Source organism: Danio aesculapii, chromosome 15, assembly GCF_903798145.1.
Source record: "Danio aesculapii chromosome 15, fDanAes4.1, whole genome shotgun sequence".
Lineage (NCBI taxonomy): Eukaryota > Metazoa > Chordata > Actinopteri > Cypriniformes > Danionidae > Danio > Danio aesculapii.
Genome location: NC_079449.1, coordinates 17909785 through 17930059, shown reverse-complemented (window position 1 = coordinate 17930059; position 20275 = coordinate 17909785). Strand labels below are relative to the sequence as shown.

Here is a 20275-nt window from a genome sequence, read left to right as displayed (position 1 = left end):
AAGCTGAAATAAAATATGTTCTTTATGTATACATTTAGTATTTTACATTTTAATTCAAGCTCAAAATCAACAATATGGTTTATTCATTCATGTGAAATATGTCAAAAATAATTTATTAAATACAAAACAAAATACATAAATTAATTGCACATTTTATAGTAATGATTTTAATTTTTTTGAAAACACATTTATATTTTTTTATTTAACTATGGCGTAATCCTCACTTAGTCTAAGTCCTGTCTGTAAAACCAAGCCTTAAAGGAATAGTTCAACCAAAAATAAATTGATGATTCAATGAAATAAATTGATGATACCATGATTTACTCACCCTACACTTGTTTCAAACCTTTATTAGCTTCTTTCTTCTGTTAAACACATAATAAGATGTTGGAAACCTAACCACTGACTTATAATATTTGTTTTTTCCTACAATGGAAGTCAATATTTGGATGTCAGCTTTCTTTAGAATATCTTCTTTAGTGTTCAACAGGATTAGGAAATTCAAGAACTTGAACATGAGTAAATGTGAGTAAATTTTTATTTTTGGGTGAACTATCCCTTTAATTCCAAGTCTTTAATGCTAATAGCTATGAAAGTCTATGATCTGGAATCCTAAAGTTCTAAATAGTGCACAGATTTGGTATTTAAAAGCATGATCAATAAAATAATAGTCAGTAGACCACAATACAACATAAATATCAGTTGAGTCATTGATCGTCCAAAAACGATCAATGCCACCAAACTAAAATCAAATCTAAAATGAGGCAGTCTAAGAGAGAGAATCAGAGACAGAGCTTACCCGATCAATGCTGAGCAGAGGACTGGCTTTACTGAGAATACGAATGATCTGCTTTAGCTGTCCGTGAGTCACTCGTTTACTGATGCAGCCGAACACCACCAGCGCCCGAGGCTGAAGAGAGGGGTTATACTGGAAGGCAAACCTATCCAGCAGTGGAGATGACAGTTAGTTATTTAGATGGGATTAAACTGTGGTTTCACAAAACACTTGTAAAAACAATTTCAACTCACTTTTGCGCCAATTCAGTCCATTGATCCAGCCATTTGCATCCAGGAATGTCCCTCATGCAGGCCTGAGGACAAAATAAATACATTAAATAACATGTACATTTATTAAAGTGTACATTAGGTTTAAAAGGGGGTCCTATTATGTCCATTTTACAATATGTTTTCTCCCAATCTGAAGTGTTCTAAGAAAAGGCCTGTGTAATTTCAGCTCAAAATATCTAACAAATCAATTATAGCATCCTGTACATGAGTACAGTAAGTGAGTACAATGAGTACAGTGATTGAGTAAAACATGTCTTTAAATGCAAATGAGCTGGTGCACCCCGCCCCATTTCCTAGATAAGGGAGGAGTCTTGATCTGTATTTCTATAGTGCTTTAATATAATATAGATTGTTTAGAGCTTGTGCCTTGGACATGTATTTAGTAAATATGTAACAAACTAAATACATAAACATCATCAGCTGTTTAGACTCTGATATATGGTTTTATACATCATAAATTTATATTATATATTTATATAAGTTCAACATAACGAAGATTGTTGTGTAAGTATTAAATTAAGTTCCCTTTTTCATAGCTATAAAGTTAACTCAAAAGTGAAAAAAAAAAACTATGGCTGCACAATATATGGGAATTATTGAAATATCACAAATGTCCAAATTGCAATGGTTTGCAATAAATGAGTAAAATCAAGATCATGATTTTCTCAACATTCTATAGATGTAAAATGAAGTTTAATATGAGTAGCCTATTATTACTGTTATTTCTCAAACATATGGTGAAACACTAAAGTAAAGTAAAATATTCACTGAAGTAGACATCATCGAGGGGCACAAGCACATCCTCTTGGTAGTAAACAAACAGGGATTCAGCTCATGTGTGATTTCACAGCCATGAATACGTCATTACATTAAGACAGAAATGACATTTTGGGGTGAATTATACCTTAAATACAGCATATGACACTTTAAACACCATTTGGAGGTGCCCATGTTGCTGAGCAACATATATAAAACAATGTGAAGACTTGTAACCGCCTTTATGCTTCTCTCATGACCTTAAAAATGTAATTAGCTAATCGTGGAAAAGCATGTAGAGTAGAATCGAGAGTGTGAACTCTTTTCGATTAATCGTGCAGTCCTAGATTTAATACAAAAGTATCTTTGTGTGCCTGTCATTAGCACACCCTCTGAAAATCTTCCAGCACATCAGGCAATGTAGTTACGTCAACACTCATCACTGAAACTATGCAGAATGATATTTGTGCAAAAATCTGTAATGATTTTAGTATGGATGCTGAAACATGACCAAGAAATTAAGAGAGCAATAAAACAGCAAGAGGTCAGTCTACCCTGTTCAAAATATTTTTGTTTTCCTGATCAATCTTGATGGTTTCAGGTAGATTTAACTATACCAGTGAAGCAAAGTGGTGGTGATATTTACTTGTTTCATGCAACAGTAAAACATGGCTGTTTACTTTCAGAGTTTCAGTTGTAGTGACACTTCCTTTTCCTTGTAATAACAGGAAACATCTTGGTTGTGATATTTTTTTTAACATCGTATCATATTTCGCATTTTTTTTATCATGGCATCGAATATCACATTTTTAATCAATAAACCAACAACCAACAAACAACCCAAAACAAGTTCACATAATGTTGGTTATGTCTGCGAATGCAAACAGTTGAAGAAAAAAAAAAAAAAATCACATTTATCAGCATGCTAAAACTATTACTAAATACTGTGAAACATCTCTTGGACATTGCGATAACACACTTTTACCATCCTCAGACAGGAATGATTTAAACTCAGGATATTGTATGAGTTGTACATTTCTAGTTAAAAACTCAAGACTACAATAAATGTAAAATAAATAGAAAATAACTATCTTTGGGTTGAATTTTCATGCAAGAAACGGTAGCATTTTCAACTAAAGTAAATTGAATGTGTAAAAACCATAACAGGGCCTCATTAAATAAATAAGTAATTATGGAACTTATAAATACTTGAAAATATCAACAGCAGTGAGATGTTGCGGGTGGACAGCTCATTGTAAACGAACCTCCATGATCTCCAAAAGAGCCTCTGTGACTGTTTCCAGGGAAGACAGAGCAAATGTCTCTCTCTCATAGGAGCCCGGAGAGAATGAGCGGTCTCTGTAGCTGGAACGGAAAGCGATGACCGCCGCAGATTTGACTTTACTGATGCCGAACAGCAGGTAGAACTTGGGCAGGGAGAACTCAGTCAGACTCAGACGCAGCACCTGTTTGGTCTCCTCTACAGAAGCAAAACAGCAAAAATCAGAGAGATCATATCATGCTAAACACCATGATGTCTAGCAAATGATAAATCAGCACTGCATAATGTAAGAGAGGCATTTCTGTGTAAGATTTAATAGTAGACAAAGTGTAATTCAGCTTGGAATAGTGGTTTGTTAGACATTTTACCATGACTAACAGAAGACACTCTCAAAAAACGTCATTTAAATGTAAAAAGAGTTTGTCTGCCAAAAATCATGCCAGGCATATTTAACACAAATTATTAGATGACATTAAGATTTAAAAAAAAAAAAATTAAAGATCAAGGCGCAGTCCCAAAATACGACTTTAAATCTTAAAATATATATATATATATTTTTTTTTATTAATATTATAAATTTTTTACTTTATTTTAATATTATTACACATGCTTATGCTTGTCAATGGCTGATTCGGCATTAGCGAACACATGATTCACCAATCAGATGATTCCTAACTCAGTATAAATAACCAGAGTCTTAAAGAATGCCCCCTCCCACCCCTAACTCCACCCCCTCCTTTCTAGATTGGGAGATACAGCAGCCCAGTGGTTAGCACCTTTGCCTCGCAGCAAGAATGTCACAGGTCAAATTCCCTACTTAACCAGTCGACATTTCTGTGTGGATTTCACATGTTCTCTCCGTGCTCATGTGGGTTTCCCCCGGTTTCCTCCCACAGTCCAAAAACATGCAAGTAAATTAAACATACCAAATTAGCATCATAATTGAGCTCTTAGTAAGCTGTATATCTGTCTTTAGCCATCCCTATATCTGTCATTAACCAGAAATAAGTCGGAGTTCATCGAGATCAACCTGAGCTCAAACTCCCCTCTCGCCCAGCTAACGAAAGGGAGCCCAGGGCTGGAGGATCTTATATGCTCAGGGCTCTCTCTATGGACAGCATGCCAAACAAGCTCTAATATCTAGCATCAGCTAAGTGTGAACTCTTGAAATACTGTTATTTAGTTGTTGATGTTTTAGTGGGTTTATTATTCTCTTTTGTTCTCTTTAGTTTAATTAGACGGAACAAATTGTAGTTTAAAAAGTACATTACGTATATTATAGAGATTGAATATGCATATACAGATATGAACATTAAACGGTACAATTTTTTTAATGTATCTATTTGAGTCATACAGTTTTCAATTCGTTACTACATGAAAACACATTCATAAAAAATATTATGCAAATATTTTATACTTTCATGCCAAGGCCATATTATTGCATAACATTGACTGTGATCATTCCTTACATGCTTGTTAAACTTATTATATAGCTCTGGCAATACTATAAAAGCAATGTTATGAATAGACTTGAGAATAGAGGACTTTAGAGGGTTTAATAAATGAACTGCAGTTGAAAATATTATGCTGATGTTTTAATTTTAACTCTCAATCGCTGAAAAAGATTCACTAGTGATCCAGTGATGTAATGTTTAAAGGGCTAGTTCCCATTCATTCACATTCAAGTGGTTCTAAACATGTATGAATGGCTTTCTTCTGTTGAAAACAAAAAAATATTCTGATATTTGGAAACCAGCAGTCACTGTCATCGATACTAGGAACAAAACAAAACATTCCTCAAAATATCTTATGTTCAACAGAAGAAAAACTACTAATGGCAAAATTTTTGAGTGAACTAACCCTTTAACTACTCCAAATATATTCTAATATATATAAAAATCTCTATCTTTAATGGTAAAATGTGAGACTTTAATTTTGATCTATTTCATTTAAAATGCTTTGTTTTTTGTGGTTCCTCACCGCTGAAGTTGAGTTGTGAGCATGTGCAGAGCGAGTGAATGATGTTGATGACCAGGCCGTGTGTTGATGCTCGCAGGGACAGAGGGCCTGTGGCCACCAGGAGGGTGACAACGTGAAACAGGTATGGAAGATGAGCGGCCACGTCCAGAGAGTTGTTGAAGGACAGCATGAGCATGTAACGGGCCAGGATGGCTATGTCGTCCCACATCAGGTGCTGCTCAAGAGTCGGGGTGGGAGACAGACACGTCTTGTCGATGATCTTACACATTCGGCCGATCACCTGAGAGACAAATTAATAAAGGAAGCATTGTTATATTGCACATTCAGGCTTTATTTGACATTTTAGCTTCAAGAGTCACCAATGATGATAAACTTGGAGTTAAAAGTGATAGTTCACCACTTTTTCCATCATCAACTCATCCTCAAGTGGATCCAAACATTTTTAGGGACTTTTCTTTCATGAACACACACAAAGATATTGGTTACTGGTAGTCAGTATGTAAAAAATACCACTGAAGTCAGGCACTGTCGCACGAACACAGGTATTTTTAACACCACACTTTTTTTTGTAAACAGTTTTATGGTTTGTCCACACAAACAAAAGTATTGGGTTGCTGAAACAGAAACTTTCTAAAAACTCTGGCCAGAATAAAGATTTTACAAATCTGCCTACAGTAGGTTCGTGTACACTTCAACTGAGGTTTTCACCTAATGACGTCAGCGTGCGCACCGTTTTCTTCTTTCTGATTGGACAACACTGCTGGGTTCACACCAAATGTGGAAGATGCAAATGAGGTACACTCCACACATTCACAGCAAACGCACTGCATATTTTGCTTTGCTTGCACCACACAATGGTTATCTGTTTATTTGTATACAATTTATTTGCGAAAAAACTTGAGTTGAGTGTGAACCCAGCATAAAAGTGTCATTATTGCCGCCTGTTGGTTTGGCATGGCCTTCATTTTGACAGATTTTTTCTTTTTAAACAAAAGCAGGGAAAACTGTTTACAAAAATACCCATGTAGAAGTGGAAATGTCCTCAATGACTATTAGTTTTCTTTTCAACATCTTTTTATTCTTTATCTTTTTAATAGAATAAAAAAAAAACTCAATTACATTTGGAACAAGTTAAGGGGGAGTAAATAACAGAATTTTTATTTTTGAATGAACAATCCATTTAAGAGCTACAGATGCTCCAGAAACAAAAACTCCATTATTTTTCACTATAAGGAAATTATTATTAATTTGAACAATAACTCATATCCTATTGTGAGCTCCAAAGACTGTTAATTTGCATTAAGGATTGTTTAATAGCAGAATATCTAAATTAAAAAGCAGAAAACTCCACCAATCACACTGCTGCAGTGAGAAAAGCACACCAAAATAGATCTTTAGCTCTACAGAATCTCAAAATACATAGACAGATGTATATGTATATATATATATATATATATGTATATATATATATATAAATATATATATATATATATATATATATATATATATATATATATATATATATATATATATATATATATATATATATATATGCATATTTAGTAATGGACCCTTTTCACATTTCCAGGTTTCTCAGTAGTAGAATTCGTCATAGTTGGGTAATCTTAGAGCGCAGTGATTAGGAGAGTACACCAAATAATTTTTTGATGAAATAATACAAGAAAAACTCCATAATGGTGTTATCAAGACTTTCAGAAAAAGGAAAAAAAAAATGTCTCTCTCTCATAGGAGCCCGGAGAGAATGAGCGGTCTCTGTGGCTGGAACGGAAAGCGATGACCGCCGCAGATTTGACTTTACTGATGCCGAACAGCAGGTAGAACTTAGGAAGGGAGAACTCAGTCAGACTCAGTAGGTTTCTCAGTAGTAGAATTCGTCATAGTTGGGTAATCTTAGAGTGATTATGAGAGTACACCAAATAATTTTTTGATGAAATAATACAAGAAAAACTCCATAATGGTGTTATCAAGACTTTCAGAAAAAGGAAAAAAAAAAGTGTGTGAGACAGATTACAGCAGCCAGAATAAAGAATAACGTCAGATTTACTGTCCTGTCCATAGTTACTGCATTAGTAACACCTCTCACAAGTGGTAATTAGTTTTTTTTTCAAGTGGTAATCTGATGCAAAGATAATACAATACATACAAAAATACACATAAATATTCATGTTTTTTTAATATCTAAATATTAAAAACTTGAGGATTTAAGATGTCGATGACCATTAAACGCTTCATGACAGTGTTGTTAAGGGTCCATTAACCTGATTTATAGTTTCTATAAAATAACAATTAAGAACGTTTAATAAATTACACATTTTTTGAAAATTGCAAATAAAAATCTTTTAATTTGATTGTATAATTTTGCAATGCTTTATGTGATTGTAGTTCCTTCCCATAGGTAAACCTGTTCAGTAAACAGTTTTGTTCCATTGTACTTTTCGTACTCATACCAAGTGTCATGCTCTTATTTTCTTGCTTCAAATCAAATCTTGTGATGTTAAAGTTTACCTTGTTGCTAATTGTTTTGAATTATTTTTTTAACATTTAAACAAGCCCATTTTTTAAAAATCCCTATGGAAAAAATTATTAGGAAAAAGCAATATGGCGCATAGGGATGTTCATAATAACAGATAAACCGTTAAGCGAACGGGTGCATTTTTAACTGATTAATAGTAACAGTTAAACGATTAAAAAACAATTTCTTTCTTTCTTTTTTCTTTTTTTTAAGTTTAACTGCATAAATGTGCAACACATAATTATGAACTTGCGGGATGGAAACATGTCCAACCACACGTGCCTACAGATGTATTATGCCAAAGCAGCAAAATGAAAGAAGGATATTGCTGGTCACAGTTTGACACAGACAAGTTAATGCCAAAACAGTGCTGATGCTGATTGTCTCTGTCAGGGATCCACATCATAAACACCTCCATTTATTAGCACAGTTGGAGAAAGTTGGCAATACTGCAGGTGTGTGAATATGTTCTGATGTTAATATGTTCTGTATGCTGTTGTTAGCATGTTAAATTAACTCAGTATATATTTATTGTGTCAGACACAAAATAGACACTTTAAATAATCACTTCAATTTTAAAAATTAAATATTAATTTAATATTAATCTCACCAGTTAACAGTTATTATTGGTTAATGAGTGGCGGTTGTCGGTTGTTAAAATTAACCGAAATGAGCATCCCTAATAAAGCAACAGCAAGTTTATTTAGCAAAATAATAACTAGCCTCTTTACAAATAGGCATAATTAATATTGCAAACAAAACCGAAATCAGAAAGTACACCAATACAAAACGCAATCTAGACAATGTGTCTTAACAGTGACATGCATTATAGCATCATTTGCTCGGTCAGTTAGATTATTCTTGGTCCCTCATTTAACCTCAGAGTCCTACTGCTAGGAGTCTTAGAAAAGCAGACGCAACAACTGGACAAAGCCTGCCCTTGTGTTGCCCACTGTGACATCAGCAGTGGCTGGCACATGTCAACCAAACAATATCTGACTTTTCAGCAGAGTTGATCATTTGGGAAAAGAGCTAAAGCTACACAACTAGTTAAAAACAGCCAGTTAAAGTAACTTCATCCATCAATAACCATGAAGACTAAAACCGCTAAGTTACCAGAGTCACAAATATGGCTCTCCTTCAGGCCAAGTGTCTGACAATGACGTCCATTGAGCGTAATGACTAACGGTTGCCCATATAATAGGAGCGACTGCCCCGCTGGCTAAACTATTGACTGCCTGTGCGCAAACGTACAAATTGGGCATTTGTGCACAACACTTAGGATAATAGATGTTGGGTAGAGAAGCTAGTCAGCCTGGATAAGATCACAAGAGGAATGATTGAGGAAGACAAGAGCCAGAAACACTTTAAGCGGTAAGTCGAAATCTGTTTAAAAGTTTGTTGAGTGGACTACAAGTTTATTTAGCAACTTGTTGGACATTTACCTGTAGGATAATAGGTCATAAAACAGGCTTGATGGAGGATTGAATACTGAAATATTAAGTTTAATTGTAGGAGAATTTACTATTTTAATTGTAATACATTTAACCAAATCATTGGATGAAATTATATTTATAATGCACATTTAATATAAAGAGTGATTTGAACCACCATATTGGGATGGAAAATGACATAAATATCTAATATTTTAATATATTACATTAAATAGCTGTGGAATAAATAAGAAATCACCTGCAAATTCTGTAAAACAATATAATGATTTTATTTCTTATCAATTTTTAATAGAAATTTGATCAATAAAGATCAACTGACCAAAAACCAAAATGTTATATTCACATTCATTTAAATGTAACTTTATATTCATGTTTCACACATTTCCACATTCAGAAGAATGAAGGAAAATAATATTTGGTGCAAGCATCTGTGTTTACAAAATCATTTTGATAGCATATTTTCTGTTATTACAGTATGAGACAGGGGCGTCGCCAGACCCCACTGCCAGTGCGCTAGTAAATGCTTTTTGAGATAGGATTTACTTTATATGCAAGTGTATTTATTAACAGTGGTAATCCCCGAACAAAGACGTTATTCTCTATGTGCAACCACGCCAACACTGGTGAAAGCAAGGTAGTTTAATCAAAAAGCAAACTGAAGCAAGTGCGCAGAAAAAAAAACACAGCAATTGAAGCAAAGACTTTTCATGACTTCTATACAACTTAAAGTGACATTTAAAGGCTTAACTAGGTTAATTAGGTTAACTAGGCAGGTCAGGGTAATTAGGCAAGTTATTGTATAATGATGGTTTGTTCTGTAGACTATCGAAAAAAATATACCTTAAAGGGGCTAATAATTTTGACCTTTTTAAAATTTTTAAAACTGCTTTTATTCTGGCCGAAATAAAACAAATAATACTTTCTCCAGAATAAAAAATATCAGACATACTGTGGAAATTTCCTTGCTCTGTTAAACATCATTTGGGAAATATTTAAAAAAGAAAAAAGAATTCAAAGCCCCTAATAATCCTGACTTCAACTGTATATAAATAAATAAATAAATAAATAAATACACACACACACACCTCTAGTATGAGGAAAAGAATGGTTTGCTTTATGATTTCGGTTCTGCTGCATTTTCCATGCTCTAGTCTAAATCATTCATTGCAAGTCAGCATTGCAGCAACTTTTAATATTTCAGTACAATCGAACCGAGATGCTGTATTACTGTGTTAATGTTAAACACAGCATCAACTTAAAAACAGATCTTAGGGCTACACAGTATATCGTTTCTGCATTGATGTTACAATGTGCGCAATAATCTGCAATGGTCACATCGCAGAATCTGCAATGTCGAGTAGGTATTATAACGGACCACAAGCCACAGTTACCAAAAAGTTTCACTAGCATGTGTTTTTAAGGCCTGTGACTGTGAGCATTTCAAGTCAGTTTAAACATTCAGACATGTATTGAATTCATGTATACAGTCAAAGTCAAAATAATTAGCCCTCTGATTTTTTCTTTTTCAAATAAAGAAAGCTAAAATAAAATCATTTAAAAAAAATTTTAAAACCATTTTAAGGTCAAAATTATTAGCCCCCTTAAGCAATATTTAACATCTACAAAACAAACTATCATTATACACTGATTTAAAATAAATCAGTTATTAGAAAAGAGTTATTAAAACTATTATGCTTACAAATTAGGAGGGCTAATAATCCTAGGGCTGGGCGATATGGCCTAAAATCCAAATCTCGATTAATTGAACATTTTAACTCGATTACGATTAATGAATGATTATTTTATTTATTTATTTTTTGTCCTCACATGTTATTACAGCCTTAATATGCTCACATGTTACAAGTGAGAGACTTTTGAATGGAGTGTCCATTACTTGATTTTAAAATATTTGAAGGAAACACACACTATCTACTATCTATGACTATTTATTGAACATCAACGTTGAACAACTGAAATTAAAACACACATTGTCTAAAATGAACTCACTTTTTTTCTTATAAAAAGTGAAAACAAATAATTTTGGAAACAAAATTAATTATTTTAATGTTTTCAAAAGTAGAAAATAAGCAGTATCTCTTCGAAATTAAATAACTCTTGTATATCCTGTAAATAATATTTTTAACAGTGCATGTCTTGTATCTTCTGTAAACAAATATTTTCATATTCACAAAAGCTGCACAGATGTATCTGATGCAGCTTACAATCATCGCCAATGTAGTGCAAACATGCGATGTGTAGTTACATTTTTTTAAAAGGTGCGAGGGTATGCAACCAACGCAGAAGCATAAATCAGCCTTAGAGTGTAGTCACGTGACTCCACACGGGGTAGGGAAAGTAATTGAAAAAATTGAGCTGGAAAAATTTGATCGATTATAAGTACTGAATGTTGATTCAGATTACTTTTTGATTAATCGCCCAGCCCTAAATAATCCTGACTTCAACTTCAAGTAAATATGCAATTTTACATTTGATTATTCAATTTTTGTGACTGAATACTATCAGAAAACCATAAAATACGATTTATTTCATTTGTATTTTTGCTCTATCAATGCTTGTGACTGGTTTATTTTATGCAGATGCACTCCCTTACAAAATCCATCCCAATCAATGTAAAATAATACATTCTTTCTAAATAGAGTTAGTCATTTCATCTGGTGAAAGTATACTCAATATTGCAGAAAATATCGCAATGTCAGTTTTTTCCAATATCGTTCCACCCTATCTGAAAAAAGGGATTTTGAACATAATACAGCCACTAAAAAGCTCATACCTTGCTGGAGACCAGTTTGACGTTTCCTGAAGCCAGAGCTACAGCAGTGTCAGCCATCACTTCAGCTTTGATGGATCCTAACCCCCCGGTAGCGCTGGTCTTTATGAAGCTGTCCAACACCACATCAAGCAGGTCTGTGATCTAAGAACAGAAAATGGTGCAATCTGTAACTGCTGACTTAAGAGTTTCTGAGAAATTACTGTGGAAATATACAGGGGTGGTGAAGGCATCAATCATTGCAATGTCCGTTTCAAACTTTGGAACAAGCTCTCAAAATCAGATTCATTTAATGAAGTCGGAGAAAACTTTAAAGGGCCTACCTGACCCAAGCTGCCCCATATCTTGGCCTGTATGGAGGGGTACATCTGCTTCTCATTGATGGTCATAGTGATGAGTTTGTCCAGGATGGCCGTGACACGCTGCCGTTTGGCATCGTCGTTGTGTTTGCAAAAGCGCACCAAATTACGGAGCCATGGAGTCATATATTCTAGACATAGATGCTTCAGCTCTATACCTAAAAAGAGAAGATGGTGCATGATTGTAACATATGACAAACAGTCAATTTTGAAATCTTTTTCTAAATAAATAAAACTATTACACAATTGTTCAAAGTCTGAGCTTTGTATGATGTTTTTCGGTCTCTTATGTTTACCAGAGTCACATTTGTTTGATCAAAAACACAAAAAAAACCCCCACAAAAAAATCTGTACTACAGTGAAATATCATAATAGCGAATAACTTTTCTATTTTTTACATATTTCAAAATGTAATTGGTATAGCTGAATTTTCAGAAACCCTTACTTCAAATCCAAAACCTACTGTTTATTTTAAATGTAAAAAAAGTTGAGCTACTTGACTTTTGTTTTTAAATACTGTGATATATTTTCGTTAGATATGAATAGAAAAGTAGGAAAAAAGTATTTAATTGACATTTAACTTGACAACATATAAGGGTCTATATAATTACAGGAAAATCTTCACTGTAACTTATAATTATTTTAATGCATCCTTTATTTAAGGCATTTAGGGCCTTGCTTTATTTATTTTAGGGTTTCTGCAGGTTTCACCAAGTCAAATTTAAGATTTTCAAGACCTTTATCAATAACGTTTCCGACTTATACAGGGCTAAACGCTGAAGATTTCACTAATGCTTGTTAAAATTCTTTTTCTAATGGAAAACATTTGTAATAGTTCCACCCCCCCAAAAAACTAATTTAGTTACTTCTTGGCCACATCCTTTAAATAATGTGTCAAAACCACCAAAATCTAGTTGCATACATACACGTAAAAAAAAAAACAGTTTCCATAACAGTCTGTCAGGGTAAGTGTCCTCACCAGGTAGCAATAAATTGTAACACTTTAGAATAACGGTCCATTGGTTAATGTATTTACTAACATAGACTAAAGTATGAATAATCTTGTAAAGCATTTATTAATCATCGTTCAACATTAACTAATGCATTAATAAAATACAATATAATAAAAATAATAAATAAAAACAATAAATAGTTGTGCTTGTTAACATTGGTTAATGCACTCTGAGTTACAATGAACTGACATGAAATAACAATACCTAACATTACCGAAGTTGAAAAAATACCATAATAAATGTATTACTAATTGTTAGTAAATAGATTAACTAGCATCAACTAATGGACCATTATTTTAAAGTGTTGCCTGATAAATAAATGTATAACTTTTTAGAAAGTGTTATTGTAAGGAAGATAATTAGATAGAACTAATGCATAAAACTTGTGGTAAATGATTTATTGGATTTTTGGCAATTGGATGACACATGACACATAGGTAAAATTAAGACCTGCTTAAAATGATTTAAGAGCTACAACCTACAATATTTCTGTGAATTTAAGCCGTTTTAAGGCCTTGGGATTGTTTTAAAATGTAAGACATTTTAAGACTTCTTAAGACCCTGTAGACACCCTGTACTTCTCAAAATCTGCTTCATTTGTAACTTTTAAAATATTTCTGGATCCTTTTCATTTTTCCCTCTCAATCTGGACTCTATTTAATGGTTAGTATACATTTTAATAATTAAGAAGAATGTTATTTAAGCAAAATCAGCTATTCATTAAAAATCCAACAAAATGTAATTATTGGGAACACATATTTATACATGTCCTTATTTTCTCTAAAACTCTTGTTTTGTTACAGTTAAAATTAAAACAATCAAGGATAACTGCTTAATAATAGTTGTTAATTTATGTTAATAATGAAATCATAGAAATAAAATCTAGCGTATTATTGTAAAATATTTCTATCGCAATTTCTTATTTTAAGAGTTTAACACCCTAGTACACATCATTTTTCTTGGATGTACAGTATTCATCTAAAAGATGCCAGTTATTCAGCTAATTCCGGTATTATGTCCATTAAAGGAAGTCTCTGAAGAAGTATGAATTGCTTTTAAATGAGGGGAAAACTATTTTACAGACATCAGACTTTCAAACAACATTACATATGCATAGACTGATGAAGATTTGTTTGTATGCCTCACTGACTTGATTTACTGAATCCTGAGATGCACTCTTCCAGGAACTCCAGAGTGAGGTGCGGTTCATTAGCTGCTAGCGTTTTGCTAATGGACACAATAAAAAGCGTGTTGTTGGCTGGGATGCACAAGCCAGACGTTTCCAGAAGCTGGCCTTCAATCTTCAGGTTAAAGGTGCAGGTTAAGGCACAAAGGAGATTGTAGGCCGCTGACCTGTTGAAGAAGTTCATGGTTAAGTATTAATAATTTTTTTTAAAAGCACTCATTTTAAAAGTTTTTTGCAGGAATTAGTTTTATCGTTTACTTTTACAAGACAGGTTTGAGATTCTAACTGCAGGGCGGCAAGTTTAAGAAGTTCATGGTTAAGTATTAATAATTTTTTTTAAAAGCACTCATTTTAAAAGTTTTTTGCAGGAATTAGTTTTATCGTTTACTTTTACAAGACAGGTTTGAGATTCTAACTGCAGGGCGGCAAGTTTAAGAGCCGCTGCAGTTGAAATAAAAGACACAAAGCAGCAGTATTAGCATTTCTAATCAGTTCACCAAAACAAAGACAGAAGCCGGCAAATAAAAGGCTCATTGTCAGAGCAACAACAGCGGGATGCATCGGACCATTCACCCAAAACGATCAAGTTTTTAGGCTGAAAAACAGTCAGAGTGCTGCCTAAAACCCAAGAAAGCCTAATGACTCTCACTTCAGACTAGGGCTTAATGACTTTAGAAAATAATCGAATGGTGTTTTTTGAGTAATCCAGAAATAACGATTTAACTAGCAGTTTTCTTAATACTCTATCACATGCTCAAGCAATATGAAATCAACTGATCCATCTAAGCATATATGAGTGATCTACTGACAGATCAGCTCATAGACGCAGCTCTCAAATGCAAAAGGGGTGAAGCGGTGAACATTAAAGCCAATCATAGTCATATCAGTTGAGCAAGTAAACACAATAGCCAATTAGCAGAGTTTAAGAACGTGCTCAACAACAGCACTCAAACATTTGTGGAAAATGGACGTTTTTAAAACTCCAGTACCAATTTTGTTACTTATTAACTCATTTACACTTAAATGCCATATCAGCAGCATTGGCTATATTAATGGCAACAGTTGTAGTATATATTCAATATATAATTTACAAGCCACCCGTTTCTTAATCATTTACTGTACAAAAATGATATATGACTAAGTTGTTTCAACTTGATCAATAATTTTCTAAAGTTCCTTTTTTTAAAGTAAAAACGTTCTCTAATATCATTTAAAAATATACATTCTAACAAAATGTTTTATCGTTCAAATATTTTTACATAAGTCAAATAGGTTGTTCTTCCCCTTTTAAACATGCACATGTAAGTCTTGAGCGGCCAGTTCTACATCACGTTTGTATTTTCAAAATGATAATTATTACTTTTAATTTAAAAATGGATTTACTTCATACAATATGTTGTTTATTAAGCGTATTCTTAGTGTGCGTGCGGGCGCGACACTTCCGGTCTCATTCACCTCCATTCATTTTAGACGTTAAAAACAGTTTGTTATTCTGCTTGATGTTGCAAACTGACATTTTCTTATTATATTATTCTGCTTTGTCTGTATAGTCATGAAGACACTTGTTTGTAGAGCAAGTAGTATGATTGTCTTATGCCGTTAATTATTTCTAGTCATTACTTACATAGGCAACTGAATTTGAAGTTTTAAAACAAATCGCAAAAACGAGCGCAATTCCAGATTGAAGAGTCAGGTCAATACATTCATTCCATTCCATTTGCAATTTATTGTTAATGTACCAATTTAGAGCAGGTTTGACACCAATTCTGTTACCAAAGTTGGTACTTTTGACAACCCTAGAATTCGTACTCTGATGCATTCGTTTTTTTATTTTGCTTTCCTTTTGTGCGTGTTTAGCAATCAGTGTAATCAGTGTTATCAGTGTAATCGCAGCATTTTCAGTTAACAAATTCTTTTAGAATATTGTTTTCGGACATTATCGGAAATGCAATAATCGTTCAACCCTACCTCAGACTGGGGTCGGAGCTTCCCAGGTTGAGGAGAGCGATGTTGAGCAGGGTGCCAGGAACATCTTTAGGCCTGATTTTGGTGTGTTGGGGAATGGAGTCTGGTTGGGAAAGTTCCCAGCGTGTGCGGATGTGGATGATAGACTGAACGATGGCTTCACACTCCTGGTGCATGAAAGTGAGTGGGGTGCCCTGGTTAGCAATGGTCAGAGTGAACTGGTTCTCATCCACCAGGCATATCTCCTCTATCTCCGAAGCATAGTAGATGTCGTTCAGGAACACAGGCTGTCCCAGGACGCGTGTTCGTTCGGCCGAGGTCACCTGTACAGCTGTTGATCCCACCTAAATACATGCAACAAAAATAGAATAGAATACATCTTTATTATGATTGTCACAAGTACAACTAAATAAAAAAAGGGCTCTCCAGTCAGTGCAACAATCATTTTGTCTTTAAAAAAAATTAAGTGCTAAAATAACTCAAATAAATTGTAAAAAAAAGTATATATCTCAGACAGAATAAGATCATACATGTGCTCAAAACGTACATACATGAAAAACTACATAATACACATACATCAAAAAAGGAATGTACCATGTAACTTCATTCATTTTCTTTTCGGCTTAGTCTCTTTATTAATCAGGGATCGCCACAGCGGAATGAACCGCCAACTTATCAAGCATATGTTTTACGCAGCGGATGCCCTTCCAGCCACAACCCAACACCAAGAACACCCATACACTCATTCAAGCATACACTACGGCAAATTTAGCTTATTCAATTCACCTATAGCGCATGTCTTTGGACTGTGGGGGAAACTGGAATGTAACTTACTTAAACGGCAATAATTTAAGACTGTTAAATGATGATATTTAGCTAATCTTAGGATGAATATTCATTGGTCAAACTGTAATGTTCAAAGACGGAAAATACATTTGGTGTACATACATACATACATACAAATGTCCAGCAGCAAACTTAATGGACGAAAATTGACTAATATAGCCAATATTAGAACCTAAACTAACAGTAAAACTGAGTTTGGCAAATATCTATGAACTTACCTTAATCGACACTTTTGTGTCCTTGTGTGCAAGTTTAAGTGCATTGTGGAACACTTTGAGGTCTTCTTCCAGTGCTAAAGTAGCTGCGGGTAGCTTCTGCTGTTCGGGTTCGATGTGTTCAGCTAGACGTGCAGGCGAATCGATAAACACCAGCTTCTTGCTCCCCTTCAGGCCAGTCAGCAGTCGCTCGTGGTATTTGGTGTACTCGCGTACCCAAGTGTTGCAGTTGTAGATGTACACAGCAGCCACGTTCTCATAGGCGAAATTTGGAAAGACCACAAACCATTTGGATAAGAAGTCAGTCTTGAAACGGTTACTGGGGCCTACATGAGTAAGGTCAACTACGATCTCATAATGCTTGGCGTAGTAGGGCTTGAGGGTCAGCAGGACGTGGTAGATCAGAAGATCACCATTGATCTGTCCAGTTTTGAACCTATGAAAGATACAACGACAGATTTTTATACATTAGATATTAGTTTTGAATTTTAGAAAGGTTTGTGCATCTTAGAGAAGCCTATTTTGGGAATAAAAACACATAAATTAAGCAATAAGTGAATATTAAAGTATATGTGCCAAAACTATAACTGAGTTTCAGTGCTGAATGTCATGTGAATCGTTTCAAAGTAAAAAAAAAAAAAAAAAAAAAAAAAAAAAAAAGTCTCAAATGCGAATTGGGTGTGTTTCCATCAAGTTGTTAAAGCTGCTGACTGTAGTATAGGTAACCTAGTAGTATTATGGAGATAGCTGATTGGTCACATGGTTGTAATGTTCACTACATCACAGTTTATTCGGCAAACGCATTTCCATCTACCATTATTCACATTCAACCCTTTTCGCTAGGTTCAAAACTACCTCAAGCAAGTTCAAAAACCTTTTGCGAATTAAGGGGTTTCTATTTGAAATGTGGCATTTCGATTACTCATTTCTCATGCAATACTTTAAAATACACAAGGTGATGGAGACCCAGTTAATTAAAGCTCCTAACCACGTCAAACATGAGCCGCACATTTCAATAACTCTAAATGGCGAACATCTGACAGCTTACACCGAATGGAAACCCATTACTCAAATATAACCCTGTTTTCTACTCTTGTAACCACAGGTCAAGATTATCTCAACTGAAGAACACCTAAATATCTTCAAGCGTGGGGAAGAGGAAACAATTGTGTTCGGTTTCGCAATACATCAAGCCTCATTGCTTCAGGTAGTCGTTCTTCATTATCCAGCGCTCCAGAGAAGTCCCTAAGAAAGGCTATATATCATTTTAGTAAGTACACATCGGTTATTTAATTATCTTTGTAGCTAATGTGTAATTTAGAGTTTGGTAAACAGAAGGCAGTGAAAACTAATTACTTATTTTTATAATACAGTTAAATGGTTAAAATGATTTAAAATGAACCCTTTTAAAAAGAAAATTAGGTGCATTAAACAAAGCTTTAAACATGTTATTTATGCCAAGTTAAGTACAATATAGTTTGAGGTCAGTAACATTATATGATTTTTTCAAAAGCAGTGACCTAATCTAGCGGTGAACTGATTTAATACATTTTATTTTATTCTATTCTATATTTTCTTACATTATTTTGTGTCTGACTCAAGTAGAATTTTTATTAGTTTAGTTATATATATTAGTTTATTTATATAGCACATTTTTTACAACACAACGTTACCCAAAGTGCTGAACACAATCAATACTAATTAAAATAAGTCCTACTTCACATACATAACAACTAAAACATAAGGCAAACCCCTCAATATTAAAGAGGCTCAAATGCTAAAGAGCAAAGATGCAATTTCAGAAGCAGAAGTTTTTAAAAACAGATAGAGTTGGAGTGTGTCTAATGTGGGGTGGAAGTCCGTTCCAGAGTTTTGGGGAGATAACATTAAAAGCCTGATCCCCACTTAGCTTACGCCAGAACCTTGGTACAGAAGGAATAAACTGATCAGAAGACCTTGGTGACCTACCATGATTATATACATGTAGGAGATCTGATAGGTAAGGTGGTGCCAGATCATTTAAGGATTTAAAAACAAAAATTAATCATTTAAAATCAATCCGTGGCCTAACAGGCAGCCAGCCCAGAGAGGAAAGAACTGGGGATTTGTGCTCATACTTGCGAGTGCCTGCGCAAATCTTACATACAAAGTCCGCATTTTGGACTAATTGCAATCTATTCAGGGCATTTTGACTAATACCCACATACAAAGAAATGCAAAAGTCAAGTTCCCCCAAAACAAAAGCAAGGCTCACGTTCTCAAGGTCATAGAAAGAGAGAAATGATTTCACTTTTACCACAAGTCATTAATGGAAAAAACTGGATTTAACAACTGAATTTACTTCAGAAAATTTCAGATCACTATCGAACTGAAACCCTAGGTTTCTAACAACAGGTTTTTGATAAGTTGATAGCTCACCAAAACCTGATAATTCCAGAGGGGCAGGATCCCCAAACCAGACCAGCTCAGTTTTTTCCTCATTGAATTTAAAAAAATTTGATGACAGCTAGGTCTTAACCTCGATTAGACATCTCATAAGGGAGTCAAGGCCATTTTTATCATAGTTTTAAAGAGGGACATAAATCTGAGTGTCATCGGCATAAAAATAAAAACCACTCCATATTTACGAAAAATAGATCCAAAAGATAAAATATTTAAAGAAAATAAAATAGGTCCAAGGATAGACCCTTGCGGAACTCCACATATCAGGGGTCTGGAGGATGAAAATGTCTGACCAATATTAACACAAAAGCTTCAGTTTGACAAATAAGACCTAAACCCTTTATATCACCTTATCTTGATTTACTACACAAGAAACATTTCAATTGAT

At 34.1% G+C, this 20275-nt stretch overlaps 1 protein-coding gene across 3 annotated transcripts in view; it reads right to left on the bottom strand.

The window, feature by feature from the left end:
* Window positions 1-20275, bottom strand: part of nf1a (neurofibromin 1a) — a 130372-nt gene that overhangs the window by 32046 nt on the left and 78051 nt on the right. For all 3 annotated transcript variants that reach the window (XM_056473235.1, XM_056473236.1, XM_056473237.1), the window contains exons 36-44: window positions 17449-17881; window positions 16388-16728; window positions 14384-14586; window positions 12185-12378; window positions 11865-12005; window positions 5087-5366; window positions 3090-3304; window positions 1030-1091; window positions 800-941 (exon numbers count right to left, since the gene is read on the bottom strand). In XM_056473235.1, the coding sequence (XP_056329210.1) occupies window positions 800-941; window positions 1030-1091; window positions 3090-3304; window positions 5087-5366; window positions 11865-12005; window positions 12185-12378; window positions 14384-14586; window positions 16388-16728; window positions 17449-17881 (2011 nt within the window). The remainder of the gene's footprint in view (window positions 1-799; window positions 942-1029; window positions 1092-3089; window positions 3305-5086; window positions 5367-11864; window positions 12006-12184; window positions 12379-14383; window positions 14587-16387; window positions 16729-17448; window positions 17882-20275) is intronic.